This window comes from Rhinolophus hipposideros (assembly GCF_964194185.1).
Source record: "Rhinolophus hipposideros genome assembly, chromosome: 25".
In the NCBI taxonomy this organism is placed as follows: domain Eukaryota; kingdom Metazoa; phylum Chordata; class Mammalia; order Chiroptera; family Rhinolophidae; genus Rhinolophus; species Rhinolophus hipposideros.
Window position 1 is genome coordinate 10,046,428 of NC_138071.1, and position 21,712 is coordinate 10,068,139.

Genomic DNA, 21,712 nt, shown 5'->3' on the forward strand with positions numbered 1-21,712 from the left:
AAGATATATGAATGACAGGCAACTCCATCATAATATTTAATTTTTAACATATATAAATCAACTAACCTTGAGACATCTTAATTCATTGCTTTTCACTAAAGCACAAGAAGTTACCTTAGTTCTAACCATAAATTCTTATAAAATATATGTAAGCACTAAAATCATATTTCAATGTAGTATGGAATATGTCAAAATACATTTGTTTGATTTAGGTGTTTTTCTTTTTTTGCTTTTTTCTTCTTCTCTATTATAGCTTTTGAATTTTATGCCATATAAATCGGCACACCCATTTGATAAATGAAACGTTATAAAAAGTAAAATTAAACTTATTTGAACCTTCAAGCAGAGCATTAAAGTATCTGACTCTTAGACTACATTGATATTTGAATGATAAAAATAGAGAAGTCAGTTTTATTCCTAATTAATATTACTAAAGTTAAAACATATCTGTACTTTTCAAATTTATATTGGCATATTTTTAAAATATGCTACTATAACATGCTAACATAACCATTCCTTAGGGGCCACATACTAATAAACACATTCCAGAAGAAAGCAAAGACATTTTAAAAGACAAAAGACTTGCAAATTTCTGTTTGAAAATTTTAAGCAAATTACTTTAAGATATGCTTGTCTGTTATAAAATGTATAGGAGATCAACTATAAAAATCACCTAATATACTAAGCAAAGTAATCAAAAGAACCCCCCCTAGATTAATACAAGAAAGTTATTAATATATACTTATATGTATTATACTGATCATTTATTAGGTAATGTCATCATAGACTGTTATTTTCCTGTGTTGGTGCTTTTGTTTTAATATGGATGTCTTTTAACTGTGATAACAGATAGGGAAAAGAAGTAGGAAAAAACAGCGTTTATATGCAACTGTAAATCCAGCCATAGATATTCTACTAGGAAATCCTTCAGTCTTTCTTATTTGCACTTCTATAGTCCATTGCTAAATGGATTTTTCATTTTTTGTTTGGACAACGTGGAAATAGGTCGAGTACCAGACTCTCCCTTGTTAGAACTCCCATGGAGGTTGGTAAATGGTAGCACAGGCCTGTCTGTAACAGCCTTACAGGCTGTAACAGGCTCAGATCAGATACATCGCCTCCAGGGTGGAAAAACAGGAATCCACTGAAGGATTTTTAGCCACTAAACCTGGGGCTTCACCCAGCAGTCTGTGCTCTCCTGGAAGTGTCCTTAACAGAGTTCTGATTATAGTGCTGTCCTGCAAGCTGCAATTAGTGGGGTTGTCTTACCTCTGCTGCTAAAAATACACTCCGAAACCTAGCCTGCAGTAGCCTGAGGGAGGAGAACAGAGGGTGGGGAACAGACTGGGGGCTTTCCCCCAAAGCGCTGCCGGTGCTTCTTTGCTGACCCAGGTCCTGGAATTTACCAGCACCAATCTTCCAATTTTATTATTTCCTCCTGGGGACAGACTGAAATTGTCCAGACATGCCTGTGTTTAGATTACTTCTGAAGCCACATAATTTGTCATTGCCAAGAGTTGCTTTGCACCTCTCAATTGGGTTGAAAATATTAGGATTGTTATGCTAATTAAAATATTCTCTGACACCTGCGCTTTCTGAGGCATGGGCCAAGGAAAGGCAATGGGAAGCTCCTGAGCCCCTCCAGGGAGCAGGTTTTTGACCTCAGGTGGCCCAATGTTAGTCACTTTCCTTTCACAGACATGTTGGGGGCTTCTCTATCCCCTCTTCACCCTGAACTATGACCTGACAAAGTTGTTAGTAAAGGGAAGCGAAATATACCACCCTGAAATATGCCTCTTTGGCATAATGATCATTTTGAGCCATTTATTTTTAAGAAAGAGCAGACACAACAGAAGCTCTGAAAACTGAGAAGTTACATTTATAAAGGAAGTCTCCATTTGTAAGGGTGTCTCCTTTAGCATACCAGGAAGAGGAGGATGACTCTAAATCTCTAGAAACTATTATTTTTGGAGAAGACAAGGACTTATATTTGCACAAACTTACCATCGTTTATGGTGGTTCCTGATAACCTCCCAGAACTGGCCTCCTCTCCTTACCCATAACACTTTTCGTCTTTAGCTGGAGATGGTATTTAAGATAGTGGTTTTGGCCAATTCAGGGATTTACTTAGTTTTCCTTGGTATTGTGGGGACATAAAAATTAATTTTTCTTCTACATTCTTCTGTCTGGGCAAATTATCAAAGTAACACAAAAAAATAACAAAATTTATTATGGATGTCCATAAGAATATGAGACCCAAGGACACATTTGGACAGTTGAGGATTATATGTCATCCTGGAGCTAAGGAGGGTAGTTGTAGGGTGTAGTTTGGGACTCCAAAGGGCAGGAATGCAATTCACCTAGAGATGGAAAAAGCAAATGTGTGATAAGTAAGTGTTTGTTGGGCCATTTTTAACAATGAGACACAGAGAAGACCTCGAACAAATGCCTTTCGCTAGGTTCCTCCCTGTCTATCACACTTAGTTCATATTAGACTATAGTTATCTATGATATCTCCCTTCGTGGAGCAGGTCTTCTATCTAAATTCCTTGTATGCAGTTGGAGCTCAAAGGTCTTTCCTGAATCTTTCGTTGCTTAAAAATAACCAACGTAAAATAGTCAATATCCCAAAAGGCATATATTGAAGTAGCAAACTCTGCTTTCCTTCAGTCTCTCCCATGTAAACAGAAAGTATACATGTTATTTATTTCTGTTTTTCTCCTATCAATCTGCTTTTTATTACAGGTGGTCTCTCAGCCAAGAACCTGTAAGGGTAGAGGGAAAATTATTTTTCTTCCCCTATATTAGGGATCTAATGGACTTTAAATACCTCACAATATTACATACAAAGCCCTTTAAAAGGAGAGGCAAGGCAGTATCTAGCAAAGTGAATATTTATTAAAATAAATTATGCAAGCTACCTAATTTATATAGAATACAATAAAGTCATGAGAAGTTTTTACATGTGGCAATTCTGTCTGTCTTGACACGCCTATGTTTTAAGTCAAAATATAAAGAAAAAAAAGATAGAGAAAGAAAAAAAATGGAAAAGGATTAGGATGATGCAGTATTTCATCTGTCACGTACCTAAGACTACAAATCTTGGAGTCAGAGCCTTCCCATCCCTGTTTTGCCATCTCCAGTAAGTCACCAGCACCTACTTTCCAAATAACTCTCTCCTGTCCACTCTGCCACAGACTTACTCAGACTCTCAGCATTTCTTACTTGGATTATTATCACAGCAACCTCCCAGTTTCTCAGTCATTTACTCTTCTCTCCCTGCTAATCAGAGTAATCTTTCTAAAATCCCTATCTACTTACAGGTGGCTCACCCTCCTATTTCAATTACTACTCAATAACGGATGTTGACATAGAATACACATGTCTTCAGAGACTGAACCCTGTTCCAGTCTCATTTTTTGCAGCCACTCCTACTTGGTTTTCCTACCTCCCTGCCTCTGTCTGAAATTCCTCTCTGTCCTCCATCCTTGTCCAAGTTAAGTGTTTATCCATACACTTGAGTAAGTAGAGAATTGACTTGTGAAGGATGGAGTTACATATTCCCCTGTGGTTACAGAAAATACTTAATATCTACTCTCATCCATTAACTTGGAAGCATGGCATAATTCAAATCAGACCTTAAAATAATTTTTATAAGTGTAGAATTTTGAGATAAATAAGTGTATTATTTTTGTTGTTTTTATTTTTTTAAACCTAACCCCAGTAGATAAAAATGTGCTTAAAAATTTCTTAATAGAAGTGCCTCCTTGTATTTAAATTAAGTTAGATCTGGCCCATTGGGTGGAGTGGGGCATGGGGAGGAAGGAGAAAATTGCAATCTCATACACAACAGACAAAACACACATCAATGGGTAAAGCCATTGGTTAGTGCGGTTTTTGGAACAATTTTTCATTCCTGATAAATCATAGCTAAGTTTTCCTCTCTTATTTGAAGCCAATTTTTAATGGGAAATGAACTGTAGAGTCAGTTACATCTTTAGAGGCTCAATTTTAAATTTACCTACTCAATCTCTGCATGAAAACTTTATATCACCATTTATTTGGTCAATAAGGGAAAAATTCAAAGAGTTCACACAAAAAAGGTAAGATTAATTTAAATCTGAATTTATCTAGATGCCAACAGGGACTGATTCCACAAGAGAGAGTCATTCATTAATCAAACAGTAACTGATCATGGTGGAGGCCCAACTGTTTGGTGCCATATCTAGGTGACTGAATTCTACAGAGAGAACCAAGGGGACAGGGGTCCAGATAGGGAGAGTAGAAGGCCAACAGCAGAGGAAAGACCTTTAAAAGTCAGAGATGAAAGATGATGAGATTCTTCATAGCACCATCAGATTTAGGGAAAGCACATTCTACTGTTTCTTTACACTGTACCTTTCACTCCTATCCACCCACACCAGTTGTTATGCAAAACTTGCACTTACATCATTTCCTTCAAATACACAGAAACTTATATTTGAATTGCAAAGTTTTTGGTCTCCTAAGAGCCTTACTATAAGCGGATACAGAGGACTCTGCTTTAATTTTAAACTTACAGTTTATACTTTTTATTCTTTTATTCTCCCTTTTTTCCAATTTCCTTCCAGTTTCATAAGGAGAGTAAGAAATGCAGTGGTGTTAAGAAGAGCATTCTTAACTCTGGGGCGGACAAGTGGCTCAGTTGGTTAGAGTGTGAGCTCTGGGCAACAGGGCTGCCAGTTTGATTCCCATATGGGCCAGCGAGTTGCACTCTCTGCAACTAGAATGAAGACAACGAGCTGCCACTGAGCTCCCAGACAGCTGGATGGCTCAGTTGGTTGGAGCACGTGCTCTCAACCACAAGATTGCCAGGTTCGACTCCCGCAAGGGGTGGTGGGCTGCGCCCCCTGCAACTAAAATTGAAAATGGCGACTGGATTTGGAGCTGAGCTGCACCCTACACAACTAAGATTGAAAGGACAACTTGACTTGGAGCTGATGGATCCTGGGAAGAACACATTGTTCCCCAATAAAGTCCTGTTTCCTTCCCCAATAAAAAAATCTTAAAAAAAGAAAAAAAAGACCATTTTATAGTGTTAAGGGAAGGCCAGACATGCAGGTGTATCTTCATCTGACACCATTTTCGTGGTTTGTTTAGATAAAGCCATAGCTTGAAGTACCAAGCTCTTCTACAAAACAGGTTATTTCAAAACCAAAGGTTGCAGAACTGTGTTTCTTAAACATGTATTACATACTCCCATTAAAGAGAAAAAATGATCATGGATATAATTTTTATAAAGTTGCTTAAATAATGCACAAACAAAACCAGCAATGAACCCTTACATTTAGAGCTCTTACACAGCTATAAACGGAAACAAATCTATCCATTAATATAAAGCAAACCATAAAGCAACAACATTAAAAATAAACTGTTAATTTAATATGACAGATGCTGCTGCTTTCCTGAAAGTCAGTTGTAGGTATTAGGTCTAGAATACAAAGGTGTAGCTCCTGATTTTGTCCTCCTTTTGATGTTTCTAGCCACCTGTTTACATAAATACTGTATTTCCATAATTCACTAGTATAATGCCTTTGAGAATCTTTTATTTTTGTTGTTATCTCAGGATAGCCAAATCTATTGAGTAATCACAGAAGTCAATTTTAACGAGATGGTACTACATAAGTCCATAAAGACATGCTTTCCTTCCCTTGAAGATAAATGTAGCATTCAGTGTTGGTGAAATCTACTTCAGTTGGTTATCTAAGTCAATTATTACTGCACTTGAGAACAAAAAAACTGGTTTTGGTGCTGTCTTTGTTCTACTCTAGTTCCAGGATAAACAAAGGGTTGATAAAGCCATAATTGATGATCTTAGGCATTCAATGAACACTTAGTTAATAGTAGCTAACTAATTATTTTTCCATGAAGTTTAATAAAGAGATGCTTTAATTTCTCCTTCAATGTGATGACATTGGCATTTAAGAAAGATTAGTTTAGACAGATTGAATTGTATACAAATTGGGGTTAGGGAGGTGAAGTATAAGACATTAGATTTCTACTTCCTGTGGAAGCTGAGGGGATCAAAAGAGATGAATATAACCTATAATTTCAAAGGAGATGCGGTAAGACTTTATTTTTTTAAAGATTTTTATTAAAAATACAGCTAACATACATTATATCAGTCTCAGGTATATGCCACAGTTGTTCAAAAAACTTGATTATTGACTACATATTAGGTACACAAGAAGGAAGAATTTAAATTACTCTTAAATCTTGGTGTGTTTTTTTTGAATAAATTTAAATCCTGAGTAAAAGGAGTACTTTTGTTGTAGAATTACCAACAGTAAGAAGATTAGGTTGAATCACGGGATAGACTAAATGTTAGTGAATACATTTAGAGCAATGTTTTCCCAAGTGTATTTTGTGAGAGGCCAAAACACAAAGCAAAACAAACACAAGTTAAGAAATCAATCTCTTCTGTACTCAAAAAATTGGGGAAACATTGCATATTATTATCAAGCTCTTGGAAACTCACAATGAGTATTAGTTAATAGAATCTTTGACAAGTTCTACAGTAAAGAAGCTTCTTGATTTTTTTAAAATCAGAGTTTCTCAAAATTATTTGAATGTGAAGTTTTTTATTCTCAAGTGTTAATTTAGGGGAAAAGGAGCAACAAGTTCAGAATGCTCCAGGGAAGAGGAATTATATAAATTCTCAATTTAAAAGTGTTGAAAGTTCAAAACAATCCTATATACTTTCTTGTCTTACTTAGTCCTTAGATATCAGAACACTTTATCCAATAATCTGAGCTATTCTAAGATATTTAAAACAGCGTTTGTTCTGGAATTTCTTTCCTGAATTAAATTTTAATTTTGTTTCAACCGAACTCAACTGAAATATTTTCCTCTTCTTTTTTTTTGTTCTTTTTCAGCTGATATATTTTGAATATAAATTAAAGTAAAGCAAACAAGATCATAGAATTAATTAAGAGGGGAGCCCTTCAGTAACTAAAAAAAAAAGTACGGTTTTATGGGTTGAATTATACCCCTCACAAAATATGTTGAAAATTTAATCCCAAGGACATCAGATTGTGTCCTTGGTACTGAGGTCGTTACAGATATAAATAGTTAAGATGAAGTCATAGAAGAGTAGGGTGGACTCTAATCTAGTATAATCAGTGTGCTTATGAAAACAGGGAATTTTGGACACAGAGACACACAGAGAGAAGATGGCATGTGATGATGGGGGTAGAGATTGGAGTGACGCCTTTACAAGGCAAGAAATGCCAGAGATTGTTGGCAAACCCCAGAAATGAGAAGAGGCAAGAAATAATTCTTCCCTACATGTTTCAGAGGGAGCACACCCCTGTTAGCACCTTTCAGACATCTAAACTCCAGAATTGTGAGACAATAAATTCCTGTTGTTTCAAGACATCCAGTTTGTGCTACTTTTTAAAGATAGCTCTAGAACACGAATACATATAGAATAGAGCTGAGCTGTTAAAAATGGCAGCCACTAGCCACATGTGCCTATTTAACTACGTTAATTAAAATAGAATATTATTCAAAATTTAGGTCTTTGAGTACATTAGCCACATATATTCAAGTTGTTCAATAGTTACACGTGGTTAGTGACTGTCATGTTGGACAGTGCAGAGATGGAACGTTTCTCACTGCAGAATATTCTATTGGACAGCACTGGGAGAGAGTAAAGTTGATTATCAAATTATTTATCAACAGTTAACTGGTTTAGTGAATGGGCCCATTCAAAAAAGTTTGGTATTGGGAAAGAAAGTGGGTTTGTAGAACCGTCATTTTGAATAGCTAACTTCAATCACTGACCTTTTCCATTTTGAGAAGTTTTTATCAACTTCCTTTGACTACTTGGGGGCACAAGTTGAACTTAACAGAATTCTTTACCATTAAGATAATCATATTATCCCAAAGATATAATGTGTGTGGTAAAAATCTAAAATCTGCGTTTATTTACTCTCCGAAGATCCACCAATCTGCTTCAACAACAAATTTCCACTCAGACTATTTTTAGTGTTTTTGGAAGTCTGATGATTTCTAACACTGGGGGTGACATGAGGAGTACATGCAGCATGCAAAGTAATATAGACTTTTGTGAATTAAAAAAAATTTCTTTAATTTGGCTAAGAAAACAAAATGCCTATTTTCTATTTTATGTCCCTGTGGGGACAAAACCCCAAAAAACAGTTTCCAGGCTCTCAGCCTCACATAGAAAGGTGCTGGCTCGGGTAGTAAATGGTCATCAACTGTGATCAGATGCCAGCAGCTGTGGCTAGTTGGCCGTCAGCTGTAACCCGTAAGCCATCGGCCACTAATATAACTGCCGTGGCTACGCTAGCAGAGAAGGAATGGGGGCTAGCAAGAAGATGGTGGCTGGCAAGCGCGGACTGCTGTTAGGCAGATTATGTAGATCCTGCTTCCTGTGTCTCCAGCCCAGCCGCCAGCGAGAATATATTGGTTTGACTCCCCTACCTATGGCTCCGTGGGTGTTCCTTTTTGGCCTTACCGTGTCCTGCGTTCTTGGGCGGGGAGTGGGAGCTGAGACCCTGCACGACAAATGGCGCAGCGAGCAGGGTCCCCTGCGTGACAGTCCCCAAAATAAAACATCACATTGATAAGCATATCTGGAGTTATTTAGAGATCACCTAGAAATCATATTAGGAATTCATGTTTTTGAAATGGAAATAAACACTCTATAAACTTAATGGAAATGTGGTTACCCAATAATAGTTCTAATACATTGAAAATTGATTTTGTAATCTTGAGTATCACAGTCAAATATTTTAAACATTAATTTAAAAATATATTCCATGTTGAATTGGCTCTGAGCATAATTGTCCTCTAAAGTCTCTGTGTCAGCTCTCAGAAAGTCCTGGAGACACAGTGTCTGCAGTCAGACATTTCCAGAGAGCTAATTTTCTGAGTAACAAGTAGACAGAATTTGAAGAAAAAAATAAAACTGGGAGTGGCTTACCTAAAAAAATCGGTGTAGCAATATTAAGAAAAGTTAAAATTAGGCATGGACAAAATAAAACTCATCCCTAGAGAGAACAGAAACCAATGACAATTGGATTGTGTAACATTAGAAAGATAAAACTAAGAGGATGATCCTTCCTTCTTCTTTTTTTGGATATTTTTCTCCCCTAAGGATACAACCTTGACCTTTCTGAGAAACAAAGTATGTTGCCTAAAAAGAAGGCTGAAATGGAGTCTGTTTCCTGTCGTTTACTAGCAGTATGGCAGATATGTTTCATTGACTTCATCTGTGAGCTGTAGAATAGTAATAATAATGATAAACAACAACAATGAAAACAACAACAACAACAACAACAACAACAATAAGCATACAGGGACAGTGTGGGCATTAAAAGAATGTAAGTGCTATGGACTGAACTGTGTCCTCCCAAAATTCACAGGTGACTGTACTTGTATTTGGAGATAGGGCCTTTAGGGAGGTAATTAAGGGTAAATGAGGTCACGAAGGTTGGGTCCTGATCTGATGGAGATCCTCATAAGGAGAGACACCAGAGAGCTTGTTTTCTTTCTGTCATGGGAGGACTACAGCAAGAAAGCAGCCATCTGCAAGCCAGGAAGAAAGCTCTCACCAGAAATTGAGCCTGATAGACCTTGATCTTGGACTTCAAGCTTCCGAAACTGAGAAAATAAATTTCTGTTGCTTAAGTCAGCCAGTCTCTGGTATTTTGTTACAGCAGCTGGAGCTGACTAATACAATAGAGTATCAAAGCTGGGTCCATTTCAGACTTGCTCGTTTTTTCAACCCAGAGCATTCTCGTTGCTGGTTATACAGCAGGTGCTCAGTAAATCTTTACTGAGTGAATGAATGATTAAGTCAAAAATACAAAAGTTAGTCACTGAATATGGATTTTAATTCTCTTGGAGTAGAAGTGACTTCAGAAGCTTTCTCCATGTGCTATATTGGATTGCATATGCCGGGGAGCGTGCAAATGCAGTGCAATGCCAATCCCTGGTGGGTCCCCCCGCCCCTTTCTATCCTTTCCTTTTCCCAGCTGCCTGGGTAGGTGTTTAGAGGATGCAGCTTGGGATCCAGATTGCCTGAGTCTAAATCCTGGCAAGATGGTGAACTCTCCTGTGTAGCAGTAATAGCATCTGTAAAGACAGAGACAATAATAGAGCCTACCTCATCGGGTTGCTGTGAGAATTAAACAAACAGATACATGTCATGCTTAAAAACAAACAGGCTCTCATTAAAGTCAGTAGTTATCAATTATTCCTAATCACGCTTTAACCTGAGATCTTACATCCTTTCCTCTTTTGTACCTTCAACCTCTGTCCTGGCTCGTTCCCACCAACATTTATATACCCACAAATCTCCCACTTTAGGAGATAAAAAATCTTTCTTGAATCTTTACCCTTCTTTAGCTATAAGCCAGCCTTCTTTATCTGCCATATGGCTAAACATTACAAACAAGCCATTCATGTCATTGTCATCATTTTTCTCAGGTGGCACTTCTATTTTAATTTAGCATCCTCCCATTCATGTCTACATTCCTCCTTCCTAAATATTTTTAAATGGTCATTGATTCTGTTCTTAATTTGCTTTAATTTTAAGCTGAATTTGATGATACTGAATACACCCTCCTTCTCTCTCTCTCTTCTGTTGCCAGGGATACCACATTCTCTGGATCTCCGGCCTCTCTGACCACTTATTCTCCCGTCTCTTGCAGCTTCCTCTTTTCACTTACTTTCAGAGGTCCTCACGGCTAAGAGTCTTCATTCACTTCTGGCCTGCTTCTCTCTCTCAACCTGCACAACCATCCTATTACCACACAGTCTATTCAGACTCTTAAATATTAATATCTCTCAAATCTACATATGCATTTTCGTGCATCTCGATCGTCACAATCCTGATTGAGCCCCCATCACTTTTTGTATAACAGCCTCATAACTGGTCTTTCTCTACCTCTAATCTTGTTCTCTCTGATCTCGGTTGTCTTTAAAATGCAGTCCTTTGCCTGCTTGAAACCCCTATGTAACTTGTCAACTCGCTCAGGAAATGGTCTCCCAAACTCTACCACAGCCATAAGGCTTTAAGGCCTGTCTCTTGTCTGTCCCTCTGGCTTCAGGTCTCACTCCTGCCTCCACCATTCTTCTCAGCCAGGCAAAATGGCCTCCATCTTTCTCAGTGCTCTGATTCTTCCTCTTTCCAGGACGTCAAGCATGTTGGACCTTCCGTCTAGAACCTTCCTACAATGTTTTCCAGCTTATATGGCTGCCCCATTATTTCCTCCAACAACATCTTTCTGTATCACTTACACTTTTGTTGTAGATTTTATATCCTCTGTTACATGAAAATAAATAATTGTCTGTCTTATTTACCTATGAACACACATTTAAATATTTGTTAAATAGATGAATGAATGAATGACCTCAGTTCTCCTTATGCTCATTTTTACTCCTTTGTTTCAAAAGCTTTGATCTATATACTGACTAATTGTATGTGTCAACTTGATTGGACCATGTGATGTGCAGATATTTGGTTTAATCATTATTTTGAGTATTTCAGTGAGGGTGTTTTTGGATGATTTTAATATTTAAATCAATAGACAGAGTAAAGCAGATTTTCCTTCCTAATATAGGTGGACTTCATCCAATTGATGGAAAGCCTGAATAGAAAAAAAGACTGACCTTCTCTGGAAAAAAAGGCATTCTTCCTGACTTTGAGCTGAAACTTTTTTTTTTTTTTTCCTGTCTTCAGACTCAAACTGAAACACTGGCTCTTCTGGATCTTGAGCCTGTCTGTCTTGGAAATGGAACTACCTATTGGCTCTTTTGGGTTTCCAGCCTGCTGATTCACCCTGAGGATTTCAGGACTTGTCAGCCTCCATAAGCGTGTGAGCCAAATACTTATAATAATTCTATCTATCTATCTATCTATCTATCTATCTATCTATCTATCTATCTATCTATCTATCCCTCTCCTATGGGTTCTGTTCCTCTGGAAAACCCTGACTAATACAGTCTGTCAATAATATTTAGGGTTGGAGATATATCAAAAAGTTAATCAGATTCATAGGGAATATAACATAAATGTTTACTACCTGCCATTAGCAGCAATTTTCTAAATTTAACTAATTTTGAATTTTAATTTCCTTTCTCTGTTCAAAAGTTGCCTAAATCCAGAAGGTCATCAGCAAAAGCAATGAAAATCAAGAGGCATCAGTAAGCCACAACTGAGCTAATCAGCCTTTAGGGGAGTGACTTATAGTAATATATATACTGCGAACTATTCATGTGCACATCAGGTTTTTTTAAAATTTATATTTTGGAAATAATTTTAAAAAGGATAGTTTTGTTCTCTAAATAGCCTACAAATGAAAAAAGAAACAAAAACTGTAAGGTAGCTAAACTCTCTTAGAGAATTACCTGAATTCTGTGCCTGGCAAAAGTGTTGCTGAGCAGAGCAGGGAAGAATATGAGAAGATGAAGCAATTTCCACCTTTTTTCTAGGCACATATTGGGTCTTGTTTATGTTCCATAAATAAGTGTCTGTTGAAATCACATGCTACCACTATTGAATTATGTCTGAAATGAGAATTCAGATAAGTTCATCAATAAAAAATGTTTTGAGTACCTGCTCTGTGCTAGGTTCTTTTGTAAGTGTTGAGAAAACAGAGAATGACATATGTCTGCTTGCAGAAGAAGAAAGTAGGGAAGCAGGAGGAACCAAATAAATGAAGAGTGAATTCATTGGCAATTTTTCTGTTCTTCACTCATCTTTATTTTTTTTCTAAGTTACTTTCAGGTCCAGTCATGGAGGATGGGACTCGCACAGATCCATGCCAATTATTCTTATATATGAATGTATAGGGCATAAAGAACATCCCTGGTTTAATGGCAGTTGACTGGAAAAAACACTTAAGACTATTTAGATAAATGAAAATTCAATCGAGACAATGTTGTGACTGAGCTGCTGAAACAGCTAACAATGCTTACTGTTCCCCATTTGCAGGAATAAGTGTCTAAATCAAAGTAGGTAATAAAACAAAGACATATATTTCTAGTAACCAAAGCTATAAAACAAAGAAACAGGTTGGCCTGGGAGGTCTGAACAAGTACAATAATCTCTATCATTGGAATCGGATATTTGGAGCCCTGTCAAAGATGATCTAGAAGGAACTATTCTATTGGCTTGGAGTTGAATTAGATGAACTTCAGTTATCTCCTCAAGCTCCAAACTTCCATGATTTTAGATTTCAATCTAGATTTAAGTTGTATTAAATTTAATTTCAATTTAGATTTAAGTTGTAGACTGTTTACCTGTGCATTGGGTAGACACTTCAATGACACATTATTAAAACTTTTATAGCACGTCCAATAACATCATTATACAAAAAATAAACTCAGAAATTTTATTAATTAAATATTAACAAAGTAAATTGTACATTTTGGTACCCAACCAAACCTAGAGTGTGCAGTATTTCATAGCCATCAAATTTTCTTTGTAATTCAAATCTTACATAGTACAAAGACTTAGAATAATATTCATAAATCTGAATTCTTTTAGCCATAGAAAAGTAACTCATGGGCTCTCTGAGACTATTGAACACTATTCCTTTCACTACATCTTCTATTTCTGCCTTGATTATTCTTTTGTTTCTGTTCTGTTTCGTTTGCTAAAAATATCATCATTACGAGTAAGTACAATGATAAATTTTGCTAAACTCTTTCTTGCTTTTAAGTACTTGGAATATGAGCACTTGTTGTGATGTACTCCAAGGAACATTTAAGTTTATTTTTCTTTCTTATCTTTCATTGTTCCTAATGAAAGGTTAAAACTAAAATAGCTCTCCTTCAGAAATGTACAAGAGCATATTTAATTTAGTTTTTGTTCCTAAAAGTTAGTGGTTAATCAAAATGATATGATATAATTTTTCTGCATTTTCCTCTCAATATTATTTTTCCCCAACAATGACTTTTCAAACATTAAAACCTCTGAATTTGAGATCCTGTGAGACTACTTTTATATTTATCATAGATATTAATAATGTTAACAAAATATCTTGTATGTAACATAAATGTCTGTTGGAATCCCATCAAAAGTATGGTTAGTTCTCTCCTTAATATTGTAAGTATAATTTATTTATTTATTTATTTATTTAGGATGGGAGAATGGATCCATGCTATCTTTTATCCTTCCTGGCTACCTATTTGCTTCTATAAAACCTATAGCCTCTCAGTTCATTTCTTGATGCAGCTGTTTAGGTCTGACAGGGAAACCTACCAGGAAAATCCCCCAGTTGATATTCTGTAGGTAGACCTGATCAGCAGCCAAAGCCTTTTCCTGATTGAACCAAGTTGAGACTACAAGGAACCAAGCAGGGTTCCTACTATGTGAGCCTTTTCCTTTATTTCTACACCTGAAACCATTTTTAAAAAGTAATTTTAATTACTCTCAAGGCTCTCAAAGCCTTGCTGCTTAGACTCAGTGAATGAAACATCATTTGAAAAGATATGACAAATAGATCATAAGTATCGTGTTAAAAGAATGAAACATTGATTTTTTTTATATAAAGAGAAAAAAGTGTCTTAAAAAAATGTTTCATTGCGATACACAAGCAGGACAAATGGTATATATTAGCTCCTGAAGGCTTTGAAAGCCTTCCTTCACTGATGGACACTTCAGCTATTGTCAGCTTTCCCTCAGGTAGTCTTTGCATGAAAAACACAAAACCGTCTTGAATACTCCAAGCTGAGTTGAGAAACCATCTGTCAGAGATGTAAGAAATTCCTGCCCCTTGGGTGGAAGGCTTCATGGTTTCTTTCAACCTTTAATTCTCCTTCGTCATGATAAAGATACTTTCTTTTCCCCCAAGTGAAAGTGGGTACATGTGACTTTTGGATTCTAACAGAATTGCTAAGAGGTAAGATGAAAATTAAACCTTTCTGTATATGAAAGACCAGCAACTCCCATCCCTGCCACTGTCTGATAATTTATTTGACCATTTCTGCAAAAAGAATTTTAAAATTAAATAAAATATTCTCTATATTTCTCTCCTCTTTATATTAAGAGAAAACAATCTCTAAGAAAAAATTTCTGCACATCACAGGTTAATTACAATTTGAGTTGCTAGTGTTTGGAAGCCATTGCCTGTGTGATGGCTCCATGCGTCAGTGTTAAAAATGAGTCCAAGTCTAGTGAACAGAGGTCCACACAGACAATTATTGTTTTTGTTGGTTCCTCTGGTACCACGTCTAAGAATAGAAAAAAAAAAAACAACAACAAAACAATAACAACAACAAAAAAATCCCTGGCAACGCAACAGAACCATCTTTTACTACCATCTTTCCCTTCAGCATTAGCTGAGGCATATGTATGATGGAAGGAGGTGAAGGACATTTTTTCTTACTTTCCCTCAGTAAAGGAGCTTTGTTCCATTAAGCACTGTTGGAAACAATATTGGATATAGTATATTTAAAATTAATTAAAAAGGTAAAGGGTTTTAATGCCTTTTAATATAAGTAAAAATTGATTTTATTAAAATGCTTCTAGATATTACAATACAATGATTTATTTATCACTTCGAGTCTGTATCATGAGTATAACTTCCTTTCCAAGAATATTGATTTTTTAAAATGTATTTTGGAAGTAGAAAAAGAACCAAAGCAGTTTAACAAAATTCTTTTTCACCATCCTTATTAAACAGAACCAGATCCATTATGTCATCAGTGACTATTTAAAAATAGTAGAATTTTTTTTTCCCCCTAAAGGGGGTAGAATTAACCAATTAGAAGTGTTTCTTAAACAACAAAGGACAGGTCATATTTTTCATGTGTTTTGTTTACATGAAACACGAAATGTCAAATGTTAAATATTCAAAGTTAGGTACACTGAGTCATTGAAATGTGTGAAATATTGAAATGGGTTATCAACCTTATTGGAGTCCTTGTGAAGCTCTGAATTCATTGTTAATATGAAACAATTAAAATGTTATATTTCTTTTTAGATTCAGAGCCCAAATAGAATTGATTTAAAATTTAAAACCCATCTTGTAAGAAATTTCAGCATTGTGTAGTAAGTTAAACTGGAGCAAAACCGTATCTGTTACTCGTTTGTTTTTTTCCCCCATGATTTTTCTGTTAAGAACTTTCTTAGACTCGAAGGTGTTTAAGTGAATTCAGAATAAATGTGTCAGCAAAAATGTAATTTAAATTTGTGGGATGTTTAGCTCTTACAGCGTCTCTAATTCTGAGTACTGTATTAAGTGGACAGCAATAATTACATGTGTTTTTTCCTAGCTTGTGATGTGAGGTGGCTTGCATTTCGGTGTGTTATTCTTATACTCAGGATTATCCCACTTCAAATGAGGAACAACTCTATTTCAGGGCTCTGCTCGAATATAAAGACTATCATCTGCGGATTAGAACTAGGCTGATTGTCAGTTATGCATCGTGGTATTAGTTCCCTTGTTATTTTCCATGGAATAAGAAGGCACATGAAAGAGTGTTTTTGCTGCTAGTGCCTGGCTTTTCCACAGCCCTTTGCATCTGTGATATTGGGAGGGAAGGGCAATGCAGATTGTAAGGTGAAACCCATAGGAGACCCACATCACTGTGGTCAGTAGACAGGCACAACAGTGTTACTGTTAATTAAGAACAGACCCTGGAGTCCAGTGTACTTGGATTCAGGTCTAATGCTCAATAGCTGTATGATTTGGGCAGTTACTTAATGTCTTTGGACTTCAGTTTCACTGTCATCATCGGTACAGGGAAGGTTGTTAGAGGTTTAAGTAAATGGGTGTGTGTGCGCATGTGTACATATATGTATATATACATATCCTATATGATATGTATGTTTTACCTTAAGATATATATGGATATACATATTTACTTAAGATTATATATATATCTATTTAAGATATATCTGACATACTCGTATATATTCATTTAAAATATATAAGGACATGTATATATTTACTTAAGATTTTATATACATGTAATAGAGCAGTTCTTGGAAGGTGGTAAGTGCTTCTCAAATATTAACTATTATCATATTACCTTATCATTTCTATATCTGAACTACTAATGAGTAACAAAATTGTTTGATGGGATTCTTTCTCTGCTTTGTCTTTGAAGGTTTAAAGTTGTAGCAAAACACCACTTTTAAGAAGCTGACTGAACACGGAATGAGAAGACTTAAAGGAAGGTGCTGCATTCATAGAAAGGATATCACTTCCTGAATACATATCAACAAGCTCTTTGTAGAGCTAGCAGAGGGACTGTTAAGGGCTTTTGTTTTAGAGATGATGGATTGATAGTCTAGGGACTGGCTGGATCAGAGCCCTCATAACAACTGCCTCACATAGCCTATTACTAAAACAGTAGCCTTGAAAATCAGTATAATCTCATATAAATCAAAACAGTAGAATGTGAGTTTCCTAACAGCAGAGATTGTGTCTGCATTGGGTCACTGCTCTATCTGCAGAGTCCAGGCAAGGACTCAGTAACTATTTCTTGAATGAATTGATGAATGAAAATTTTGACCTTTCCTTAAAATAAGATGACCATTAAAAGCAAAACAGACAAGCAAAAAATAGGAGCTTTTCCACTTCCTGGCAGACTTCTGTCCCTGAGAATGCTGGTAAATAGGTGACCATGGCTGAGAAGCAGCATGAGAAGGGCGTGAGTGCAAATATATACATGTAGCAAGAATTTTAGAGGTTATGGATTTGGTTAAGTATTTACGGGAAGGTGATGCGGAATGGTGCCACACTTAACTCAGATTTGTGCCCATGTGTCACATTTAAACTACAAATATTTGTTCATCATCTGCCTAACTTTAGTGTCTAGATTTACATGTTTTTCTCCCCAGGTTTTCAGAAATATTTACCCTTGACCAAGTGGCATAAATGTTTACTCTCTGCGAACATTTGGCTTACTTATAACAGTTTCTATTCAGTGCTGACTGCTAAAAAAAAAAAAAAAAGTCAGTTTGACATGATCCATTTCACAGGTGGGGGTGGTTCTATAGCATTACTTATAATTTAGCTCAAAACCTCAGATAGTGGATTAATACAACATTCACACAAGTATGTCTGACTTAATCAAATCTAAATACATATTCATTTTTACTGCCATAGCTGACATTTTTTGAGAACAGAAAGAAGTTCCCTTTTATAGCAGAGGCAAGCTAATAATTTGAATAGGAAACTATTCATTTGTACACTGTAAGTTTTCCTAATTATGTTTGTAATGAAAACTGAGAAGGTATTAGTCATTCTTGGCTGAGTCAATTCTACTTGTCTTTTCGAAGTATAATAAAAACAGCAAACAACCTGAAAGTACATTAATTGATTAGACATGATTTCTTACATAATCTCATTTTACTTTGGAAGTTCCAAAGTTGATAACATTAATAATGAGTCACCAAAAAGCTGTCATTGATCTCTAATGTGCATTACACATCAGGTTTGGCCCAAGAACTCTGTGGTGGGCCCCAAAACAAAAAACAAAAATGTTTACAAGTGAGCCATGGCAGAAATGTGCTGAAAACACATACCTGTATCCACAAAAACAATTAGGCCTAATGCAATTAGGGTGAACATTCAGCTTCATTTTATTCCAAGGAACTTTTCCTACTCTTGAAGCTCCACGTAGAAAGGGTTCTTGAGTTAGAACACTATTGAGGGTGGTATAATTTCCCTTGGCCCTTGGATGTCCGTGTAAGGTGAACATTTTACATTATTGAACAGTAACAAAAATGTAAGCCATACATAACACAGATCTGATCAAAGTTAACACACTTGGCATTTAAGGCTAACCCACATTGGAAAGCAAACATTTTCAGGATGGAGTTCAAATATCTTAACACAGTGTCACCTGTCCGAGTTGCTAGAAAAGATTTATTTAAAAATCAATTCATAGGATGTGTTTTCACATTTGTTAGTTTCTTTTCACTTGTGCGCTAGAGGAGGCACTTTTAAGATCTATTAACTGGAGTTTCAGAAGTACAAGACACTGCGTTTCAGCGGTCAGTGGTAAATATGGCAAGGAATTAGAGTAAAATTTAAAAGAACCTAAACACTATTAATTCAGAAAATTTCGCTAAGTCTTGTAAAAATCACTGTTCTCTAATTTGAAGAATTTATTCTTAAAAAAAAAAAATAAGAAGGATTAGTAGCTATCACTCACCTATGCCCAAATAAGTGAATGCTACAGCTTTCCGATCTTAAGGTATAATGGTTTTGTTGTTTGGGTTTGTAAGGGTTTTAAAATATTGACGAGTTTAGTACTTTGAGTTATGTTTCGAGTAATATTTCAAAGTATCGTATTATGCATAAGTTCCAAATAATCAGAAAAACTAAAAGATCGACTAAAATATGTTGGAAGAGTTTAGTAAAACATAAAAATCAAAAGGCTAGGAAAACCCCACTCCATTTTAAAGGTGTAAAAACAAATTGCATTCGTTCGTGGGAATCCAGAGGCTTTTTTAGGGGGTGGGGGACGGTCTTAGTTAGTTGGTAAGTACTGCACACGCCACAACACGTTGGAAAGTAGGTCCTGGTACACACTAAGGAATATCCAACCAGGTAAATACATCAGGGTGATGAGCCCCATGAAATTGAGCGGGTAGTGAGAATAGTCCCAGGAACAGGCGCCGCAGGTGCGGAGACCCAGACCCCAAGACAACTCCCACACGTAGATGAAGATCACGTAGATGGGCACCCGTTTCCAGGTGCTCCAGCCGCGACTGTAGTGAAGGTAGAAATAGAGCTTTTCCACCACGAAACTGCAGCTGCCATACATAAGGAAGGACCAGAGCGACGTGTGGCCGCTGGTTGCCCCGTCCCCCTGCCCTAGCACGTTAAAGAAGAAGGTGAAGAAGATCTCATCCAAAAAGCCGTGCATTCCGAAGAAAAGAAAGCGGAGCAGGTCCGGCAATCCCCGCCTGGGGGTTCCTTCGGTGGCCCTGGGGCCGCGGGGTCGCCGCCGCCGGCCACCCGCTGCCGCAGGGGCTCGGGCGCCGGGCGGGGCGGGGGGCGCGCCGGGTCGTTGCTGCTGCCGCTGTCGCCGGTACCGCAAGCGCAGGAATCGCTCCAGGAACACTTGAGAATGGTAGAGCGCCAGCACGTACTGCAGCGCCAGGTCGAGCGCCCCCGTGCCCCGCAGCCCGCCGCCCAGGCTGAGCAGCAGCGCCTGGCCCGCCAGGGTCTGCAGACCCACGTGCGCCGACGGGTAGAGGAGGAAATTGAAGAGCAGGGCGCTGGGGCAGCGCCGCTTCTGCAGGTAGAGCTTCTCCAGCGCGAAGTGGGTGAGCGCGTGCAGGAGGCAGCGGTAGGGCGAGGAGAAGCCCAGCATGCGGAGGTCGGCGCTGCGAGCGAAGCGCCGCGCGGAGGACACGAGCACGTCCACGGTGATGCCGTGCATGCCGTAGAAGTACAGGCGCATCCAGGCGGGCAGCGCGGCGCCCTCGGCCGGCGCTTCAGCGCTGGACAGCGGCTCGGGGCGGCCCGGGGCGGCCTCGCTTCCTCCTCCGCCCGGCGCCCCCGGCCGCCGCGCCGCGCTGCCTGTCCGCGCCGGACTCCCGCCATCCGAGTCGCTGCCCGCCATGGGCTCCGAGGCTGCCTGCGCGCCGAAGCCCGCGCCGCCGCCGGGAGCGCGAAGCTGCGGGGCGGAGGGACCGAAAGCCGCGTCGCCTCCCTGCCGCTGCCGGCCCCCGGGGGGCGCGCGGGGAGCTCCGTCCCGGCCGCGGCCCAGCGGCAGCCGGGGCCGGGGCACTCGGGGAACGCGCGGGCCGCCGGGCTCGCGGAGTCCCCCCGCCGCGGCCCCACCGCGCCCTCGGCTCCAGTCCGGGGCGAGGTGCCGCCGGCCGGCGCCCGCGCTCACCCTGCGCGGCCTAATGGAAGCCGCGGCCCGGCGAGGGGCGGAGGCGCCGGGACCGCGAGGAGAAACGCCGAGGCCGGCGCCCAGCCCATCTCCTCCGCGGCTCAGCCACGCCGCCTCTGCCGCAGGCTCCGGGAGCCGAGCCGCGAGCGGCGGCGCCTCTGCCCCCCGCCCTCCCCATGCCCCTCGCCGCGCGCCGCGACCTCTCCCGCCCCGGCAGCCGCCCCTCCCCGCCCCGGCCCTACGCGCTCAGTCCCTGGGGGGCTGCGGGGAAAGGCCGGGCCTGCGGCTCCGCCCCCTTTCCCCTCTCGGCGGCCGGGCGGGGGGTGGAGAAACACCTAACAGGTGTGACTGCGAGCTGATAATGGGCTTTCCCTGTGTCGCCGAAACCAGGGCCGGGGCCTGACTGGTGGACACGAATGGCTGAGTGCCACAGAGCGGGGGCCGGGCCCGAGACCAGACTCTCGCGCTGTAAATTTAATGTCCGTATTCAAAGCCAGCTGTGTCTCAGTCACAAAGAACAAACACGACACTCCAAGCCTGCCTACCCCAGCGTTCTCCTGCATCGGAGATGTTGCCGCGGGGCCTGGTCCACTTTTTCAATCTCTCTCCCTGGACAGTCGTCTGCTTTCCTCTAGGCCAAGGACAGAGATTGAAGTCCCTCAGCATTTATAGTGATTTGAAGCCAGTGGCTCGGGCAGTGCTCTGGCTGCCGTGGAGCCTCCCAGCAAGCAAGAACAGCGCGCACCTTCGCTTACACTGGCACCCAGCACCGCGTTTTCTCCTTGAAGAACTAGATCCTCTCAGAAATGGAGAGTGAAATAGAGGGCGAGGA

General features: G+C 39.3%; 2 protein-coding genes across 2 annotated transcripts in view; one reads left to right on the top strand and one right to left on the bottom strand.

The window, feature by feature from the left end:
- Positions 1-11,884, top strand: part of SPAM1 (sperm adhesion molecule 1) — a gene marked incomplete at both ends in the record, with an annotated part of 28,961 nt that extends 17,077 nt beyond the window's left edge. Inside the window, one exon of the mRNA XM_081038309.1 lies at positions 11,753-11,884. Within this exon, the coding sequence (XP_080894435.1) occupies positions 11,753-11,884 (132 nt within the window). The remainder of the gene's footprint in view (positions 1-11,752) is intronic.
- An 886-nt stretch (positions 11,885-12,770) lies between these two features.
- Positions 12,771-20,752, bottom strand: TMEM229A (transmembrane protein 229A). The gene has a single exon (XM_081038759.1). It carries the CDS (start codon positions 20,602-20,604, stop codon positions 19,504-19,506), a length of 1,101 nt encoding a protein of 366 aa, XP_080894885.1. The 5' UTR covers positions 20,605-20,752; the 3' UTR covers positions 12,771-19,503.
- Positions 20,753-21,712: the final 960 nt, after the last annotated feature.

Bases quoted from the DNA above. Each gene is read 5' to 3' on its own strand.
- TMEM229A (XM_081038759.1), bottom strand. From the start codon at position 20,604: ATGGCGGGCAGCGACTCGGATGGCGGGAGTCCGGCGCGGACAGGCAGC.